General features: G+C 40.9%; 1 protein-coding gene across 1 annotated transcript in view; it reads left to right on the top strand.

Moving 5' to 3' along the window:
• IL1RAPL2 (interleukin 1 receptor accessory protein like 2) overlaps positions 1 to 21232 on the top strand; it is a 1633909-nt gene that overhangs the window by 750022 nt on the left and 862655 nt on the right. Inside the window, exon 5 of the mRNA XM_073599302.1 lies at positions 9668 to 9821. Within this exon, the coding sequence (XP_073455403.1) occupies positions 9668 to 9821 (154 nt within the window). The remainder of the gene's footprint in view (positions 1 to 9667; positions 9822 to 21232) is intronic.

Below are 21232 nucleotides of genomic sequence, written 5' to 3'. Positions count from 1 at the left end.
CGAGAGCAGGGGGGACAGGGGTGCTTTTTTTTTTTCTTTATTATTATTTTTTTTTTATCTTATTTTAAAACTGTTCCTTTCATTTTTTTTTTTTTTAAATCATTTTTATTGTTATCTCAGGGAATGTAAATATCCCCTATCATAGCAATAGGTAGTGACAGGTACTCTTTTTTGAAAAAATTGGGGTCTATTAGACCCTAAATTTCTCCTCTGCCCTCAAAGCATCTGACCACACCAAGATCGGTGTGATAAAATGCTTTCCCAATTTCCCAATGGCGCTGTTTACATCCGGCGAAATCTAAGTCATAAAATGCTCGTAGCTTCCGGTTTCTTAGGCCATAGAGATGATTGGAGCCACTCTGGTCTCTGATCAGCTCTATGGTCAGCTGGCTGAATCACCGGCTGCATTCTCAGGTTCCCTGTTGAGACAGGAGAGCCAGAGAAAAACACGGAAGACGTTGGGGGGGGGGGCATTCCCTCCCACTGCTTGTAAAAGCAGTCTAGAGGCTAATTAGCCGCTAGGATTGCTTTTACATGAAAGCCGACCGCTGGCTGAAAATAATGATACCAAGATGATACCTAAACCTGCAGGCATCATTCTGGTATAACCACTCAAAGTCGTGAATGGCGTACCTGAAGACAAAAAAATGGTTAACAATAAAGCACAGTAAACGGTAAAGTATAAAAAATTGCATACCTGAAAAGAAAACATGATAAAACATAATAACAACAAAACATTGCAGAATAGAATACAGTAAAAAAGAGCAGAACAATAGAGAGAGAATAGAGAGAGAAAGAACAATAAAACGACAACTATTATTTTTTATTTTATATTTTTGTTTGTGTTTTTTTTTTTTTTTTACACTTTTTTTTTGTAACTAACTTTTATAACTGTAACCGGTTCCAGGTTCGGGTCTCTCAAAATGCGATGGCATCTTGGGAGACCCTGTGAAAGTGTGCCTAGTCTGTGCAATGCTGTACCCTACGCTAATACTCAACTAGTGAATGGTAGCGTTCAAAACATTCACCAATGCAAAGACCAGGATTGTCAGGACAGGAGAGACAATAATAGCGGGTGTCACGCCTATATCCGCGCTTGCTGCAGACACGACATCTTTTTTGGGGGGGTTCGTTGGGTAGGGGTACTCGGGAGGACATAAAAATGCCTCTCATGCAGCCGACTGCATTTGGTTGAGGATGTGAATGGGGGAAGTACGGGCGCTGCAGAAGTGGTGGGTTCCCAATTAGGATTGGCGAATGCAGCAGGAAGGGCATTATGGGCATGACGGGCCTGTGTTTGTCTTTTTGGTGGCAGCAGGACACTACTTGTGCTTGCCACCTCACCAGCTTGAACTGCACTTATGGGACTCGCCACGTCACCAAGTGTTACTGCAGTGCGGGTTTGACTACGACCGCTGGTGCTTGCCAGTTCACCAAAACGCTACAAAAAAAACTGTTAGCGATCGCAGGGATCAGGCCTGACTCTGCGAACGCTGCAGTTATTTGTTTAGTGTTTTGTAAGTGACAGTGATTGATTGATACTGCAATTGGGTGGGCTGGGTTGGGCCGGGCGGAGGGGAAAAACGCAGGTGCTAGCAGGTATCTGGGCTGATCCCGCTAACACTGCGTTTGTGGGAACCCTAAACTGCTGGGGACGCTAGTATAGATCTGATCAGATCTGATATTGACCCGATCAGATACTATACCACCAAGGGAGGTGTACGGTGCGTGCGTGGGTGTTAGCGGTACTGGCGCTAACCTGACGCTGCCTGGGGCTGGTGCTTGTCAGTTCACCAAAACGCTGCCAAAAAAACTGTTAGCGATCGCAGGGATCAGGCCTGACTCTGCGAACGCTGCAGTTATGCGTTTAGTGTTTTGTAAGTGACAGTGATTGATTGATACTGTACTTGGGTGGGCTGGGCTGGGCCGGGCGGAGGGGCAAAACGCAGGTGCTAGCAGGTATCTGGGCTGATCCCGCTAACACTGCGTTTTTGGGAACCCTAAACTGCTGGGGACGCTAGTATAGATCTGATCGGATCAGATATTGATCCGTTCAGATACTATACCACTAAGGGAGCTGTACGGTGCGTGCTTGGGTGTTAGCGGTACTGGCGCTAACCTGACGCTGCCTGGGGCTGGTGCTTGCCAGTTCACCAAAACGCTACCAAGAAAACTGTTAGCGATCGCAGGGATCAGGCCTGACTCTGCGAACGCTGCACTTATTTGTTTAGTGTTTTGTAAGTGACAGTGATCGATCGATACTGCACTTGGGTGGGCTGGGCCGGGCGGAGGGGAAAAACGCAGGTGCTAGCGGGTATCTGGGCTGATCCCACTAACACTGCCTTTTTGGGAACCCTAAACTGCTGGGGACGCTAGTATAGATCTGATCGGATCAGATATTGATCCGTACAGATACTATACCACTAAGGGAGGCGTATGCTGCGTGCGTGGGTATTAGCGGTACTGGCGCTAATCTGACGCTGCCTGGGGCGACGCATATCACCGCCGGGCGATCAGGGGGCTAAACCTTTATTCGGTAATAAACGGCGGGTGCCCTGACACTATAAAAAATAAACGAACTAACCAGCGTCACCCGTAACACTTATACGGTGATCAGTGGTGAAAGGGTTAACTAGGGGGCAATCAAGGGGTTAAAACCTTTATTAGGTAGTATATGGGGGTCCCTGACGCTATAAAACGCTGACCGTGAACCTAAATATTTACCTCCCTAACTAGCGTCACCAGCGACACTAATACAGCGATCAGAAAAATGATCGCTTAGTGACACTGGTGACAGGGGGTGATCAAGGGGTTAAAACTTTATTAGTTGGGGTTAGGGGGGTACCCTAGACCTAAAGGGGGCTACCACTCACTGCCCTAACACTGTAACTGTCACAAACTGACACCATGCAGTAATCAGAAAAAAAAAAAAAATACCGCTTGGTGTCAGTTTGTGACAGGAGGGGGTGATTGGGGGGTGATCGGGGGGCGATCGGGGGGGGATCGGGGGTGTAAAGTATGCCTGGCATGTTCTACTGTGTTGTGTGTAGTGTTGTGCACTTACATGTCTTCTCTCCTCGGCGCTGGAACGGAAACTGCCGAGCCGAGGAGAGATGACATCACATCCTCTGCCTGTGTGAAACTACACACGGGCAGGGGAGGATTCCGATTGGCTGGGAGCGATCGCGAGGGGGGGGCCACGATCGGATGGTCTCCCCCTCGCCTCCCAACGCTCCCAGTCAAATGCCGACCGCCGCTGGCACCGGGGGGGGGCCTGATCGGACCCCCCGCCCGCGGGAGGCAGATCACGTACAGGTACGTGATTCTGCCTGCCCGTGCCATTCTGCCGACGTATATCTACGTTAGGCGGTCGGCAAGTGGTTAAGGAGAACCCCGAACCAAAATTTAAAAAAAAAATTGCGTGGGGGGTCCCCCCAAATTCCATAACAGGCCCTTCAACCACATGCCCTCAACATGGGGAGGGTACTTTGGGGTAGCCCCCCAAAGCACCTTGTCCCCATGTTGATGGAGACAAGGGCCTCATCCCCACAACCCTTGCCCGGTGGTTGTGAGGGTCTGCGGGCGGGGGCTTATCAGAATCTGGAAGCCCCTTTAACAAGGGGACCCCCAGATCCTGGCCTCCCCCCTGTGTGAAATGGAAATGGGGTACAAATGTACCCCTACCATTTCACAAAATAGGTGTCAAATGGTAAAAATGACAAGACACGGCTTGGGATATATTTGGGCTACTCCAAAGCACCCTCCCCATGTTGAGGGCATGTGGCCTGGTACAGTTCAGGAGGGGGAGGCGCTCTTTCATCCCCCCTCTTTTCCTGCGGCCTGCCAGGTTGCGTGCTTGGATAAGGGTCTGGTATGGATTTTTGGGGGGACCCCCACGCCATTTTTTTAAACATTTTGGCACAGGGTTCCCTTTAAAATCCATACCAGACCTGAAGGGTCTAGTATGGATTTTGAGGGGGGCCCCCCACGTAAATTTTGGCACGGAGTTCCCCTTAATATCCATACCAGTATGGGTATTAAGGGTTCCCCTTAATATTCATACCAGACCCAAAGGGCCTGGTAATGGACTATGAGTAAATCCCATGCCGTTTTTTTCAATGACTTTTATGTGTATTGCCGGGACCGACAATTCATTATAGCCGCAAGTACTTTTAAATTACTTTTTTTCCTTTAGAAATGTCATTTTGTGCAGGGACTGTTGTAAACATGGGAAACATGCGCCACTTTACAGGCATACTATAGACACCCCCAGGTACGAAATTTAAAGGAATATTTTACTTTTATTGTTTCACTTTAAGAATTATTAAAATCACTGCTTTAGAAAAAACGGCTGTTTTTAAAACTTTTTTTGCATTGATACATGTTCCCTGGGGCAGGACCCAGGTCCCCAAACACTTTTTATGACAATAACTTGCATATTAACCTTTAAAATGAGCACTTTTGATTTCTCCCATAGACTTTTAAAGGGTGTTCCGCGGCTTTCGAATTTGCCGCGAACACCCCAAATTGTTCGCTGTTCAGCGAACGGGCGAACAGCCAATGTTCGAGTCGAACTCATGTTCGACCCGAATATAAAGCTCATCTCTAGTAACCACCCTCTAACAGGAATTTTGACCACAATAGCAAAAAAAGGAATTGGGGGGAAGCTGAGAGCAATAGAAGGTTTTTTTTTTTTTTTCATTTTAGTTTTTTTTGTGTTAAGAATATAAAACTGTATAAACAGTTTTGTTTTTTTTTTAACCAGAGTTTAGTGTCACTTTAACCACTTGCTTACTGGGCACTTAAACCCCCCTCCTGCCCAGACCAAATTTCAGCTTTTAGAGCTGTCACTCTTTGAATGACAATTGCGCGGTCATACAACACTGTACCTAAATTAAATTTATATCATTTTTTTCCCCACAAATAGAGCTTTCTTTTGGAGGTATTTGATCACCTCTGGGTTTTTTATTTTTTTTTAAAAAATACCGTTTTATATTTTGTTATTACATTTTGCAAACTGGTAATTTTTCTCCTTCATTGATGTACATGCTGATGAGGCTGCACTGATGGGCACCAATAGGCTGCATTGATGGGCACTGATAAGGCGGCACTGGTGGGCACTGATAGGTGGCATTGGTGGGCACTGAGAGGTGGCACTGATGGGTGGCACTGATGGGTGGCACTGAAGGGCATTGATAGGTGTCACTGAAGGGCACTAATAGGTGGCACTTATAGCTGCCACTGATGGGCACTGATAGGTGGTAGTGAAGGACACTGATGGGTGTCAGTGATGGGCACTGATGGGTGGCAGTGATGGGCACTGATGGGTGGCAGTGATGGGCACTGATCGGCACTGGTAGGTGGCACTGATAGGCAGCACTGCTAGGTGGCACTGATGAGGCACTGATTGGCACCACTGGTGGGCATTGATAGGTGGCACTCTTGGGCATTGATAGGTGGCACTGATTGCTGGCACTGTTATGCACTGGTGGGCACTGACATGGCACTGTGGGCACTGGCAGGTGGCACAGGCGGGCACAGATGAGATGGCTGTGCTTCTTCCTCTTTGGGACCGATGTCCCTTGCACAGAAGCCGGTGATCGGCTTTTTTTGTTTACCAATTACTGATCTTCTGTTTACATCACGTGATCAACTGTCATTGGCTGACAGTTGATCATGTAGTAAGGGGCTGGGATCACCTGAGTCTCATTGACTCGTTGATCACAGCGGGCATGCGGGGAGCGTGCAAAGGGGAGGACGTCTATTGACGGCCTCCCAGCAAAGTAGGTCCGCGCTGTAGCCATCATTGGGCTATAGCGCGGATCTGAAGGGGTTAAATTGATTCTTGTGATTACTCCTGCCAAAATACCTAACAGTACACGTTGACAGAAGCTGTGAAAACGCTGTGTAAAAATCAACTTTACCTGCAAAAATCTGATGCCTGTGAAGCCCAGACAAAATGACATTAATTCACCTTTCCCATTTGCTTGTAATTATTATTTTACTTCTATTGGCTGTGATGGTATCACAGACACAAATAGCAGTGAAAATCTAATAGGAGTTTTACCTCTTCACCACTCTCCCAAAAAAGTTTTTGGTGGAATTCCTTTTTTCTCTGTTAGCAGAGGTGTTTTCCATTTTTGCCTGTACGAACCATTGAGTCAAGTACCGTGAACCCATTTTATGGTAGTCTTAAGCAGTTAACTTGCAGGGATACTTCCTATTAGAAGCTTTACATGTTGTAACAGCAAACTTGGAAATAACAGGATTAATCTGGTGGACAGACTCAATTATAAATGCAGCCACAGCTGTTTTATTGATTGTCCACGTAAAGAACACAGCTGCAGAGAGAATTCAATGTCTCTGTTGGAATTATCAGAGACGTTCTTGCATTTAGCATTAAGCACCACCATAGACGCCAAGGCAACAAATGAGGAAATCTGGCAGCCCTGTACTGTAAGATGTCTCTCTAGTGAAAGCTTTTCTAAACAGGAGCTATCCAGGCACATTATGTGCCATGTCCAGTGGATATAATTCCTGTCTTGTAATGGCATAGAATGTGTGATAACATTTATAAATGAGTGGCTGTGACACTAAGCTTCTGAATGATATTGTCATGTGTGTGACTCAGTCGTGGAAGTGTAAGTAAAACAAAATTAAGAATCACCTGGGAGCTCCTTTTTCAGGTCCTGCCATTCATAAAACACACAATGGGTAATGAATGGTTCTTCAGTCCTTTCGTAAAGAGTGCATGAATCTGGCAGAGTGTCAGCTAGAGCATAATGCACCATCTTAGAATTGTAGGTCTCAATCCAATTATACCTCCTGCTACTCTTGCAACTTTTATTTATGCTGATGTAGAGTGCTCTCCACTTTCCTGGGATACTGAAACACTTTTCTGAAGTTGTCTAGTGTCATTGTAGTGTAAGATATTATCTTTGCTTAGTACAATATGCATCTTATACAGTACATAAACTAACACAGTTACATTAGACTTCTCATTGTATACATTTACTAACAACACTAATGTAATGTTTTAACATAATTAGGAAAAAACAGGGACAATCTGTTAATGTCTAATCATGTTTATTTTGTGCATATCTAAAGCCAGAACTTTTTTCCCCTTTTTGATAAAGTAGGTTAATATTAAAGACCTGCTTTTAAAAACTGAGAACAGACGGACTATTTATTCCAGAGGAGATATGCATTGTCTCGTCTGCAATAAAATAAACCAACCTGCCTGCTTGCAGTCTTCTTTGGAATGTACAATGCATGTGCATCTCAGTTTACATTCCACCACAGTGCCTGTGTGCCGTGAAATCATCCCATGCCAGCCAAAAAAGCTGGGCAGAAAATGTCAGCCCCGGAGAGGGGCCTATAGTATATCAGAGTTTAGCTCTACTTTTCAATCTGTGTCTATTAGGGAGATTTTCCTTCACTTTATGTCCTGTAGACCTGGAAGTGTGAAAGTAACATCATCTTAGGCAGTTGTCATGGAAACAAGGGTCCCCAATAATAAGATTTCCCCCCCATTCCTTTTCTAGTGGCAACTCAAATTTTTGGTTTACCCCTACTCTTATTTTTGGTGACATTGGTGATCAACTGAATTAGAGAGGGTGAATCTTTCTAATGGGAAATCAGACAGCAATAAAAAACACTCTCCACTACTCTATCCAAACCTAAAAAAAAAAAAAAAAAGTTTATATTTCAGGTTAATGGTTTGACTTGCGAAGGGTAAGGAAAGCCACAGCTTTTGTAAACCATATGAAATGATTCTGTTATATATGTTCACGCTCTGGAAATATACATTTTGCATAAAGAGAACTTTTCATAATAAACTGGTTGCTGGAGATGAAAGGTAGGCACAGTCGTGTATTACGTGTATAGTTACCCAATCACAGAAATAAAAGCTATATATTTGCCAAGCTTTTGTACTTACATTGGAAAATACTTCTCTCCAGAACCTTATTTAAACCCGTTACATATTTAAACTGTTCAATTATGTTGCTTATTTTCCCTTTCTTCCTACATGCTGTACATAGCAAAAGAGTGTCCCATTCTGGGGTACATTTTATATGAAATCAGCAATATTTTTCTAATATAAAACTCTGTTAAAAAGGAGAACTTGCAGCAAAGAACTCTCCATGGTGTGACATGCAATAGCATGACTGATGTGAGTTAGATGACATAACTCTGCTTAGCCGCTGTGTTCTTTCCCAATTCAGTATCTTAACACTTGCCTCAGTGGCCTTCTTTAATCTCATCTTTTATGTTATGCTGCCTCTCACTGTCAGGGCCATTCTGCCCACAACAGAACTTCATAGACATTAGTGTTTGCTTTGTTTGGATTAAGCATTTTTTTTTTTATGGTAAGTATGGTTTTCAGAATTGAAAACAATATTCTACCTGACTAAAGAGAAGCAGTGCACATTGCCCTCTTTTATATATTCTTCTTAGAATTCTTCTTTCAATCCAACTGGCTGCCTAGCTACACTGTATTTTTTTTTCTGTTGTCTAAGTTGAGTGTATATTACCCAATTTTAAAGTTTACCAGTCCTTAGACATGGTGGCTAAATTTGTTTTCTTCTTCCCTTTATTTTCACCTTCTGAGTTTGCCAGTAACACACACTACCTGCCTTAGGGTGAAGATGCTCACACATGTAATACCCTATGGACTATAGAATGCTCCCAATCCATTTTTATTCATAGCATAGTGAGGAGGTGTTCTGTAGTCTATAGAGAACTTGGAACAATGCTAACTGATATGAGTGCTGCACAGTCAGAGAGCACAAAAAGTTATCAGCTCACAAGACTCCTGGCAGGATCAACAAGCTTTATTTTTTTTAGACGTATTGAACAAATATGAAAACATGCTTTTAATGGTATATTTAGCAGACCAAAAGGGAACAAATATTAGAAGGTCTTTGATAGGGTTTACATAAACTTTCACCCAAGTGTGTCCCCTTTGTAGTTCCGGCCAGCACTGTACCTTTATATCAGTATTCAGATAATGAATTCTCCTGAAATTGCATATTTAAGTTCGAGCAGCACTGAATTATGAATTTAAAAAAATCGAATAATAATCTCCAGCTGCTGTTGTTCTCTAAAAGTTGTTTTCCTTGAGCTGAACACCCTCTGCTCTGTGTATGACGTAAGGCTTGCCTCAGCAAAGTGCAGCTTTAGGTCTAGACGCATTAGCGCAGTAGGGGCACACTCTCTTAATGTACACAACCACAGTGTGAACACATAAGACACTTTTAGAATCTTCTAGAATTTGCAAAGATTTCTTTACTGAGAAAATAATTCAAGTGATTCAGCTCCTGACTCGCCACTGCAGTAAGCACTATCATTATTGCTAGTAATTTCCTTCTTATAAAGTTTAGTTAGTATTTTACTGGATTTATTTTTTGCTCTTATCTTCCTTTCTGAAAAGACAATTCACTGTGACATTTAAAAGCCCTTTTCAAAACAGTTTTCCCATATAATTAAACATACTGCATTGTTTTGTTTTAAGACTTTCACTTGTCTATCATTATAAAATAATTCTAAAATAACAAAAGATATGTATGTCTCATTGTTTTCTGGACTCACTGGTTTGTGATGCTAAGAGGCTGCTCATGCATTTAACTGCACTGAATCTTCTCTCCTAATTGTGCTTTATTTGCAGGAATGTAAGCCAAAGAAATGGAGAAGCTTGATTATACAGAAAGGAAACAGCCTTCTAATACAAGATGTTCAAAAAGACGATATGGGGAATTATACTTGTGAAGTTAAGTTTGAAGGCAAGCCGATCAGACGAACTGTTCAATTAAAGGTAACAGGTAAGAGTTGGAACAAACATATTCTGTAATATATATTCTGTAATATATACCAGTGAAGAGTCAGCGGGAATCTGACATTTATATAAATACTCCTATTTTGACACATTTAGGGGCTTATTAATAAAGTCTGTGAAGCAATGAGGATGTAACCCATAGCAGCCATTAAGATTTTCAAGGTATTGTAGTCATATTAGTTAAAAGTCAGCTCTGGTTGCCATTCATTTGATATGCTGCGCTTTGCTTTTTTAATTTGTTTTTCAAATAGGTCTGCTATTGTGCATTTTAAAAAGGAAGCTAACATATGATTTTAGCAAGCAAATCTGAGTAATACAATTTTGCATAAAAACAATATTTGGTGAAACTTTCAAATGTCAGATTTCAAATGCTTGCTCTTTCATATTTTTATGATTGTCCTTGATATACAGTTTTGTAGATTTTCCCTCTAATGGTTAATTGTACATCTGACTGATTCCTTGCTGAAAAATGTCCCTTTTTTAAAAAAAAATAATGCAACTGGTAGCCTTTTTTCCAGGTATCACATATATTTGTTTTTGCAAATTCTTTATCTAGAAATAAAGTATTCAACAAACCGTATCCCAAATGGGACAAACAGTAAAATAACATACGTTTCACCAATGATTTCACATGTGAAAAAGACTGTTCCCTGAAAAATGCTGTAAGCGATTAGTGCAATTCGTCAAGGGTGGTCAGCACCAGGGGAGTACACAAGGTGCTTTTAACAGGGGGAGATGGGTAGCAGCAAAAGAGAGAAAGGGGGATGGGAGGGTAGGGAGGGGGATGGGAAAGCTGGGGGAGAGTGATGGGAAAGCTGGGGGGGGGGGGGGGAACGTGCAATGCTGGTATTAGATGGATGGGGAAAAGGTTGGTGAAAATAAAAAAAAAGATCAGTCTCCAGAACAGGTCTCAAAAACAGCCTTGCCCTTGTTGGAATAAACAAACATATTCCATGTCTCTTTTGCTCTTGTTTATTCTGGGCAGCAAGCACCAGGTCTTCCAGTGTGTTTATTTCTTTCACCTTGTTGAGCCACAACAAGATAGAAGGGGGTGTGGGTCTTTCCATCTTAGTAAAATACAGAATTTGGTGGCATTAAGCAGATGGCATATGACCGATTTCTTGTATGTCTTAACAGGAATATCAGATAGGTGTAGCAGAAAAAAAGACAAGATCATCTGGAACTAGATAGTCAGTGAGCTATTGTATGAGTCTGTGCACCTCTTTCCAAAAATGTCCAAGTTTTGTATAGGACCAAAAGATATAAAGAAACATTCCCCGTTACCCTGGACATCTCCTGCAGCAATCTGAGGCCTAAGGAAAGTAGGTTTGCAAAACAGACGGTGTGCAGTATCAACTGGCAAATATTTTAAAGTTACTTTCTTGAATTTGTGTACATATAGATAATTTTAGGGCAAATTGAATAGTGTTTCAATTTTGTTTAGCTGTGAAAGATCTTCCGTGGTCAGCCTCAGCAGAGAGCATACGAAGCAGGCACCACTGTCTGTACAATATTACTCAAATGTTAGCAGCAGGCATCTGAACTGTTCAGGGGGTTGTAAGGAGCAAAAGAAGTGATCTAATTGTATGGCCTTCCAGAAGTCCAGGCCATAGCGTCCTCCTGGTAACATCAAAGATGGCATCTCAGGCCAAGTGGTGGCGGTAAGAAAATGAGAAGGTTGAAAGCACTGGGATTCAAGAAGTGTATGGATTGGTCCATCTTGTAATCCTGGGGGGAAACATGGGTTGCCCAAAACTGGGTATAATGGAGAGGTACTGGAGGACGGGGCAGGATTATGACATATGAGAGAGTAAACTCAGAGTGTAGGACCTATAGTTGAATATGTCTTAAGCAGGTAAGTCTGTCTAGCACCAGGGGGCTCTATAAAGCGGAAAATTGCAATACTGTTGCTCAATGTGCGGCCAGAGCTTAAGATCCACATGCCTGCACCAAGCAATCAACCTCCCTAAATGGGCAACCTGGTAATATTTCTGGACATCTGGGGCCGCAATGTCACCATGATGTTTAGATAAGATCAGGAACCGCAGGTGGATTTTAAGCTTTTTATTGGCCCAGATGAACCTTGTAAACTGAGCATGGATTTGTTTAAGACAGGAGGGGGAAATATGAATGGTCAGGGCCTGAAAATGGTATATAAACTTGGGCAGTATACTAATCTTGATAATGTTACAATGCCCAAACCAAGTGTTTAGGCCTTGATGCCACTTTTGGAGTAGACCACGGACTTGGCTAAGCAAAGACAAAAAATTAAATGTGAATTTTAGACAGGACCGGGGAGATGTACGTGCCCAGATATTTCGGAGAGGTGGAATTTCACTTGAATTTGAAGGAAAAGCTCAAATGGTGTATATGGGAGGGAGGCAAGGCTACACCCATGGCTTTAGATTTGTCTAAATACATTTTCAAAATTCGACAAGGCACCATATTGTTTTGAATTCACGCAGATTGGCAGAAATAGTGGGGTTGGTTAAGGAGAAGAGCATATCATCCATATAAGCGGACACCTTGTATTGAGTATCACCCACCTGTAAGCCCGTGATGTCCGTGTTCAACCTGACTGAACGGCTCCAGCGTGAGGGCAAATAGTATCGGCGAGAGGGGACACCCTTGCCAAGTGCCATTGGTTATGGGGAAGGATTCGGAGAGTACACCATTAGCTTTAACCAAAGCTTTCAGAGTGAAATATAGGTTTGAAATCCACTGAAGCAACCTGTCCCCAATGCCCATATGGGGCAAAAAAGCAAACATTAAACGCCAATTTACCCAGGCAAATGCCTTCTCTGCGTCAGTGTCTAGTATATTGTGGCTTACCAATCCTTAAATGTGGCGGGTGCATAAATTTTAATTGTATAAGCTTTCTTTTCTTTACTTTCACCTGGTGATGTGGTCAATAAGTCTGATATTTTTGAATTTCCTTTAACAGGCCAAGCTGACCAGACAAAGTGGAAATTTAGAGGGTTGAAATAAACCATTTACCACTAACAGGGGTACATACAATGGCCATTTTTTATTAATTTCTGTAAATCCTTTATCACAAAAGGATAAAAAAGTTACTGCCTGAAATGTGTTAGTTGGGGTTTTGCTTTCATTTGTTAGTCGAGTCCAGGGGTCTCCAAACTACAACCTGTGGGCCAAATCTGGCCCTCTTTAAGATTTTATCCAGCCCTCAGATGTAAGAGGGGACTCCGATTGAGACACTGATATAAGAGGGACCCTGATGGAGACTCTAATGGGTACCCTGATATAAGAGGGAACTCTAATGGGGAACCGGATGTAAGGGGGGACTCTAATGGGGACTCCAAAGTAAGTAAGGGTAAACTTAGGTCTAATGAGGGCTTTGATGGGGGCTCAAGTTTATTTGGACTTTCTTTGCATTAGTTGTTTTCTCTGTTATATACTGTATCATATCTTGCTGATTACAAAAAAACTTCAAATATACAGTATTAGTTTGTGTAATTTTTATTTGTTCATTTACAAAACTGTTTTATTTTGGGCTTGTGAATATTTTCAAAATATCATAAATAAAAATAAAAAACACTGCGCTTGGGTTGGATGACTGTAGCTGCCAGCACCAGGAGTTTGGATACATAAACTCAAAAAACACGTAAAGGATAGAAGTGCAGCTCTAAAAAATCAAAATAAATATACCAGCATTATAATAAATAACACCAATAATAAGAACTATAAAGAACTATACATGAATGTGAAATTGTGAGCAAATAAAGATCCAAAGAAAAGTTAATTCAAAGTCCTTAAATACTCAGGAGCGAAGCACATAAATATGAAGAAAATGTTCTCAATTCCAAAAAAAACACCATATGTGTTGAAGAAGGTCCAACTGATGGCAGAAGAAAACGCCCAGTTCCTTACCAGATTGTAATGACCGCTGTGCAAACAGAAAGATCTAACAGCACTTCAAGGGACCAACTGATCCCATCCAAAGACTGACTTCCTCCAACTGATGGACAAAACCAAAAACAAATTGCAAGAAATGCTCTCATAGTGTAAAAACAGCTAGCAAAATGTATTAACATAGCCGTTTTCACAGGAATTACATTTAATTGTGTATGGCGTTCCCATGGGCTGCTGTGAGTTGGACCCAGCCTTGTGCCAATCAGGCTCCTCGTGGGGAGACATGTTTTCATGTCTATTGGTTGGAGGAAATCTAAAGTAAAATAGAAGTTTTGGCTGGAGTTAGCCTTTAAAGCTGAAGTCTATGGAGATATAAAAGAAACAAATTAATACATTATTACCTAAAGTACCTGAATTTGACTCTGTCTATAGCAGAACTGGAGCGAAAGTGGAAGAAACAATGTGCAAATCAGTTCATGTGTTGATAGGAGTAGAAAGAAGAGTGTGAGGGAGATGACTCATCACTGTGCTACTTCTCCTTTCATTGTCCAGTCAGAGACAAGGGTAGGTCCAGAGCAAAGCCTTGGCTTTTGGAAGAGAGCTGGATGATACCAAAAGATACCAAAAGACTGAGGACATTTAGTTGTGGAAAAAGGTACTGTGAGGGAAATCTTTGGCTTGAGGGTGAATATTGCAGTAAAATCTGGATTTGTTATTTACTCTTTTAACCACTTAAGGACTGCCCCACGTACATTTACTGTGGCGGGGCAGACCTTAAGTGTAAAATCACGTACCTTTACGTGATTCTAGTGCACGGCTCTGGGGTGCGTGTGCCGCTGGAGCCGCTCTTTCGCTGTGATTGGACACCCGCGATCGCTCTCTGGAGAGATAAAACGACAGTCTGCCTATGTAAACAAGGCAGACCGTCGTTCTGTCAGACAAGTAGAGGGACATCTGTGATTCCTGCTAGTCTGGAAGTATTCTGGAAGTCTGTGAGTATTCTAACCCCACACACATCTGTTGGTGTATCAAGAGCATTTTCTAAAGACAATATCTGTATGTTGGGTTGGGTAATTTTCTTAAAAAAAAAAAAAAAGATTGCAGGCACCCTGTGTGCCTTTCCAGCAGGCAGTGACTCCAGTGTCCAACTCTTCCAGATGTGATGGATTATTGGGCTCCTGCTGCATGCTGTGGTTCCACCCACTGGCTGCTAAATCACTACAGGACACAGTTGTGATGTATTGGCCGGTGGGTACAACCACAGCATTAATCAGGACTTTAATACAATCTGTTAGAGAGCAAAGATCAGAGTCACTAACTGATGGAAATGTACATAGTTACATAGTAGGTGAGGTTGAAAAAAGGCACAAGTCCATCAAGTCCAACCTATGTGTGTTATTATATGTCAGTATTACATCGTATATCCCTGTATATTGCGGTCATTCAGGTGCTTATCTAATAGTTTTTTGAAACTATCGATGCTCCCCGCTGAGACCACGTCCTGTGGAAGGGAATACCACATCTTTGCCGCTCTTACAGTAAAAAACCCTCTACATAGTTTAAGGTTAAACCTCTTTCTTCTCATTTTAATGAGTGGCCATGTGTCTTGGTAAACTCCCTTCTGTGAAAAAGTTTTATCCTTATTGTGAGGTCACCAGTACGGTATTTATAAATTGAAATCATATGCCCTCTCAAGCGTCTCTTCTCCAGAGAGAAAAAGTTCAGTGCTCGCAACCTTTCCTCATAACTAATATCCTCCAGACCCTTTATTAGCTTAGTTGCCTTTCTTTGTACTCGCTCCATTTCCAGTACATCCTTCTTGAGGACTGGTACCCAGAACTGGACAGCATACTCCAAGTGCGGCCGGACTAGAGTCTTGTAGAGCGGGAGAATTATCGTTTTATCTCTGGAGTTAAATCCCCTTTTTAATGCATGCCAATATTCTGTTTGCTTTGTTAGCAGCAGCTTGGCATTGCTCATCTACTAGGACACCCAGGTCCTTTTCCATCCTAGATTCTCCCAGAGGTTCTCCCCCCCACTGTATAGATTGCATTCATATTTTTGCCACCCAAATGCATTATTTTACATTTTTCTACATTAAACTTCATTTGCCATGTAGTTGTCCACCCCATGAATTTGTTCAGATCTTTTTGTAAGGTTTCCACATCCTGTGGAGAAGTTATTGCCCTGCTTAGCTTAGTATCATCTGCAAATACAGAGATTGAACTATTCACCCCATCATCCAGATCGTTTATGAACAAAATAAATAGGATTGGTCCCAGAACAGAACCCTGGGAGACCCCACTACCCACCTCTGATCATTCTGAGTACTACCCATTTATCACCACCCTCTGAACTCGCCCTTGTAGCCAGTTTTCAATCCATGTACTCACCCTATGGTCCATGCCATGGACCTTATTTTGTACAGTAAACGTTTATGGGGAACTGTGTCAAATGCTTATGCAAAATCCAGATACACCATGTCTACAGGCCTTCCTTTATCTAGATGGCAACTCACCTCCTCATAGAAGGTTAATAGATTGGTTTGGCAAGAACGATTCTTCATGAATCCATGCTGATTACTGCTAATGATACCGTTCTTGTTACTAAAATCTTGTATATCTTGTATAAAATCTTGTATATAGTCCCTTAACTACCCCTCCAAGAGCTTGCATACTATTGATGTTAGGCTAACTGGTCTGTAATTCCCAGGGATGTATTTTGGGCCCTTTTTAAATATTGGTGCTACATTGGCTATTCTCCAATCACCTAAATGCAATACCTTCGCCATCTCCCCATTCTTTGTAACCAGATGTCCTTCCTCATTATTTATGGGGCCAATATAGTCTGTCCTCCCTTTTTTACTGTTTACATACTTAAAGAATTTCTTGGGATTTTTTTCGCTCTCCTCCGCTATGTGTCTTTCATGTTCTATCTTAGCCGCCCTAATTGCACCCTTACATTTCTTGTTGCATTCTTTATAAAGTCTGAATGCTGATGATGATTCCTCAACCTTGTATTTTTTGAAGGCCTTCTCCTTTGCTTTTATATGCATTTTTACATTGGAGTTAAGCCATCCAGGACTTTTGTTCGCTCTTTTATTATTAAATTATTACCCAATGGGATGCATTGGCTAATGCCCTTATTTAATGTGCTCTTAAAGCAAACCCATCTCTCCTCCGAGTTCTTTGTTCCTAAGATATCCCAATTCATGCCTTCTAACAAGGTTCATAGTTTAGGGAAGTTGGCTCTTTTGAAATTCAGTGTCTTTATAGATGTAATGCATCTGTTACAGGGTGCCTGTACTTTTATTAGTTTAGTGTAGTGACAGAGTCTATGAATGGCTTGTTTTAAAGCTCTTTTACTGGAGCGTGTAAATATTTTGTGTGTCCATTTTCTTGGCATATGTGCACTTTAAATTTTCAGTTTAAGTTTTCAGCTACATATTTAAAAAACATGAATTCTCTATATTTTAACCAGAGCAGATAAAAATAAATGTCCATCACTATGCATAAGCGAAACTAAGTACCAGATGCCATTACATTAAGCCAAGAGCCATGCAAAAAATGAAGAACTTTTGGCTAAATATTTAAGTATATTTAATAAAGATTATCCCAATTGAGATTGACTTGGTTTGTAGATTCAGTGGTCCTCAAATCAAAGTTGATCTTTTTTTTTGTACATGCATCTGTACATGCATTTTTGTACAATTTTAGACCTGCCATGGAAGTCTGTGTTCTTTGTTTATCATCAAATTGTGTAATGTGGATGATCTCTGAATTGAATTGAAAATTTTTTTTTGTGCACTTATTATTTCACACTACATTTAACACAATTACAGCTTCCAGTGACTCTGTATCCACAGCCCAGAGCAAGATTTGTTATATTAAATAAAGCCAAAATTCAGATTACAAAATGCCTTTTCTATTCTATGACTTATGTCAAACATACTCCATTTGGTCACATTGTAAAGCTATGTTCCCCCTGGAATATTAAAGCAGATGTTGCATTCTTCTGTTATATTCTACAGAATTTTATATATTCATAGAACGTGAGCATAATCATGTCCTTATGTGCAACATTCAATTCTTAGTGTCATGGAATCCAATGAAGACTGTTTATATTCAACATCATTATCCATCTCCATTATAATAAACAACCTCTAATTGCCAGGAATTGTATTATTAATTATTTTTTATTAATTATTTATCTACTGTATTTAAAGTGGAAGTCCAGTCAAATCCTATCTAAACTAAAACCTGCTCCCACCCTCATTTTATGCCCTATACTAATTACCCTGTAGAGGAAAGATGTTTATACTTACCTATTCTTAGTTGGCTTTAGTCCAGTTACATGATCTCCCCAACAGCCTGCTTCAGTGAAGAAGAGAGATCGCAGACAACAGCTGTAATGTCTATGTGGTGATATCACCCATATACTTACAATGGGGTATCCGTTGTCAGCTAACCCTCCTCTACACTGAAGCTGGTGCAGGGAGCCAATCACAGGACTGGATCAGAGCCCCCTCAGAATAGGTAAGTATACACATTTTTCCTCTACAGGGTAGTTAGTATAGGACTTGGGAGTAGGTTTATTATTAGATCGGATTTGACTGGACTTCTACTTTTAAGAGCATTACTCAGTGAAGGGTTCCTACTTCAGCACCACAGGTCATATCCCTGAGCATAGTAATTCCAATTTCCAACTGAGTTGTAAATGCACAAACACTTTATTAGACATTTCTTCCTTCCTTTAGAAATAATTGTTTAGGTACAATATAAATGGTTAGGGTTATTCCATAATATGTAATATTGTTAATAATATGTTTATGGTCATGCACTATAGGGGCCTCATGCACACTGGGCTCTTCTGAACACCTTTCTCCTGGCAGGAGGAAAGCAGCAATAAAAACAAACCTAAGCCGTGTTTTTCAAACACTTTTATATATGTTCAGGCGCATCAATCATTTCGATGTCCATTAATTTCAGTGGCCAGAACAGAAATGTATTCTGGCCACTGAAATGAATGTTCAAACGCTAAACGGTGCGTTTACACATTTAGGCATTTCAGGCATTTTTCTGCCCAAACTCTCCTCTCCTGAACATGGTTTTGGTGCATTCAGATTTCTACCTCTAAACACTCCTACGTCTAATTTTCTGTAAACGCCTATGTGTGCATAGTTATTTAAATTTGAATTCGTAACATGTAATGATCTCAAAAGCTTTAGGCATTGATTGTTTTGCTCTGTGCACCAATTGTCTTTTTATATCTCTGAAAAGATGCAAATCTTTCTACAGTATAAAACTCAACACCACTTCCCAGGAGGTGGAAGGTGGTAAAATAATGTTCAAATTTTGCTTACTGTTTTGAAGGAACTAGATTTAGGTGTCCATGTGTATAGTTATCTAAGATATGTATACTCATATATAAATCATAAATCATTACAGTCTTCCTTCATGTTCACCATAAAAATTTGCTGAGCATAACACATTTCAAGACCTGTACAGCCATTTAGTAGAGGGTAATGAATTATTATTTACAAAGTTAATTGATTTACTTACCTTCTTTCCAATACTAGATTTGCCACATATGTGGGTTTGGGCTTTAAAGGACATTTTGAGTTGTCACCAGAACAGGAATAGAGCAGAAGTCATCCAATGGGGATACATTTTCCAGATACAGCCAATTAAGAAGCAGTTCCCCTCACTTAAGAAAGAATACCTATTCTTTCCTGTTGTGTCTGAAAAAAGGAAGTGAAAGCAAATGTCCCCAGTGAGACACAGTTGGCAAAGAAAATCTGACAGGGGTTTTAACTATTCCCTTCTCTATTCAAAAATAATAATAATATAAATTAGGCTTTAGATAAACTTTAAATATTAGTTAAAAATACACTGATGCAGAGTTGCATGAGCAGTCCATTACATGTCTGCAGATCCTGTGGAATTTTGTACTGATTCAGGAGCCACCTGTGAGTCTGTATTAAAGTATTACATTTTCTATAGGGACTGTTTTTAAAAATGTAATGCAATAAATATTGCTAAAACCTATAAAAATGAAAAGTAAAAAAAAAAAAAAAAAAAAACCAAAGCAAAGGTTGTAATTGAGCTATATTTTAGAATGTGGAATGACCCCTTTTTATATGCTGCTGTGTTAATAATTCTATTATAGGACTTGTCAAAATTGCATAGAACACTTACTTCTAATGCTGTTTCTAATGTATAAAAGCTAAACAATAAAAGCTCCATCTCAGCATGTAAGTCTGAATGTAGCCTTAGGGTAGACCATATGGCTCTTAGGTTGTCAAGCTGCTAAGCATATCTTCTCAGTGGTAAAGAATTTATGTTTCTTGAATGTTTCCAGCCATGATGTTTGCTAAATATATCATACTAATGCTTTTTCAGCCAAAATCAATGTTGGCCCTTGTGTATGAATGTGCCAAGTCTTGCGACTTGCAGTTTCAGTACACAGGACAGTTATGATGCTGATGGTCAACTGTGGCTACTCTACTCATTAATACTGTATTCTAACTCCAGACAGCCTTTCATAAATGTGTTGGTTTTGGACACTATGAAGGCCTGCCTTTTTCCATGAGGCCTACTTCACATTTCCTGTTTGCCATGGTGATCATAGGAACCAAGGCATGCTTGAAAATGAGCATTCTTACAGATAAAACGTTTTGAAGGAATGTAAGTCCATTGATGTGCTGTTATGGGTTTTGCTACCCCTGATGCTACCTCTAAGTGATGAGAAGCCAGTTACTTATGTAACTCCCAAAAACATGGGTGCTACTTACTTTAGTAAATATAAAGCTTCAAGTCTTGCCCAAAAATTATACTGTTTTTTTTTTTTTTTTTTTTTATCAGTATTGTCCACATCCTTTATATATGGTAAAGACATGTTAATAAAATGACTTGAGTTGACCCAGTTTATGGTAATGGAACATCTTAAAGTGCAGGTGCTGAGGGGCACATGTGCAGGTGCTCTCCCGAACCTGGCTGTGTGCATCCATAGACACTCAGTGTGGCTCGGCCACTCCCCCGCTCCCTCCTCATGGGATTTGACTGACTCAGGTGTTTTGGGATGGGGGGCACAGCAAGTGGTGGAATGTTTATCTTTTTTTTACCCTAATGCAGAGAATACATTAAGGTAAAAAAAAGTTTTAACTTTAGAACCACTTTTATGTTGCCTACTGAAAAGCTTCTTCTGAATGATGTGTAAAGCTGACTCTAAAGCTGGACATAGACTTATTGAAATTTGGCTGGTTCAGCAGGAACAGACCACATTTTGATCAGTGTGATCGGCGTCTGTTGAATGGACATGCTGGAAAACCTTTGTTGATCAGCAACAGCAGCCAATCGATGTATTCTGAAAGTGGGGGATGCAGCTGTCAAAATACAATGGCGGGGGGGTATTCCTCCATGCACTGCACATGTGTGGATGGAGGAATCCATTAATTCTTTTTCATTCTGCCCACTAGCTGAATGAAAAACAACTAATCATCTATGGCCAGCTTTATTTTACAGG

Source organism: Aquarana catesbeiana, linkage group LG09, assembly GCF_042186555.1.
Source record: "Aquarana catesbeiana isolate 2022-GZ linkage group LG09, ASM4218655v1, whole genome shotgun sequence".
Classification (NCBI taxonomy): Eukaryota; Metazoa; Chordata; class Amphibia; order Anura; family Ranidae; genus Aquarana; species Aquarana catesbeiana.
The sequence above is the reverse complement of the archived record's forward strand: the minus strand, read 5'-3'. Positions and strand labels throughout refer to the sequence as shown.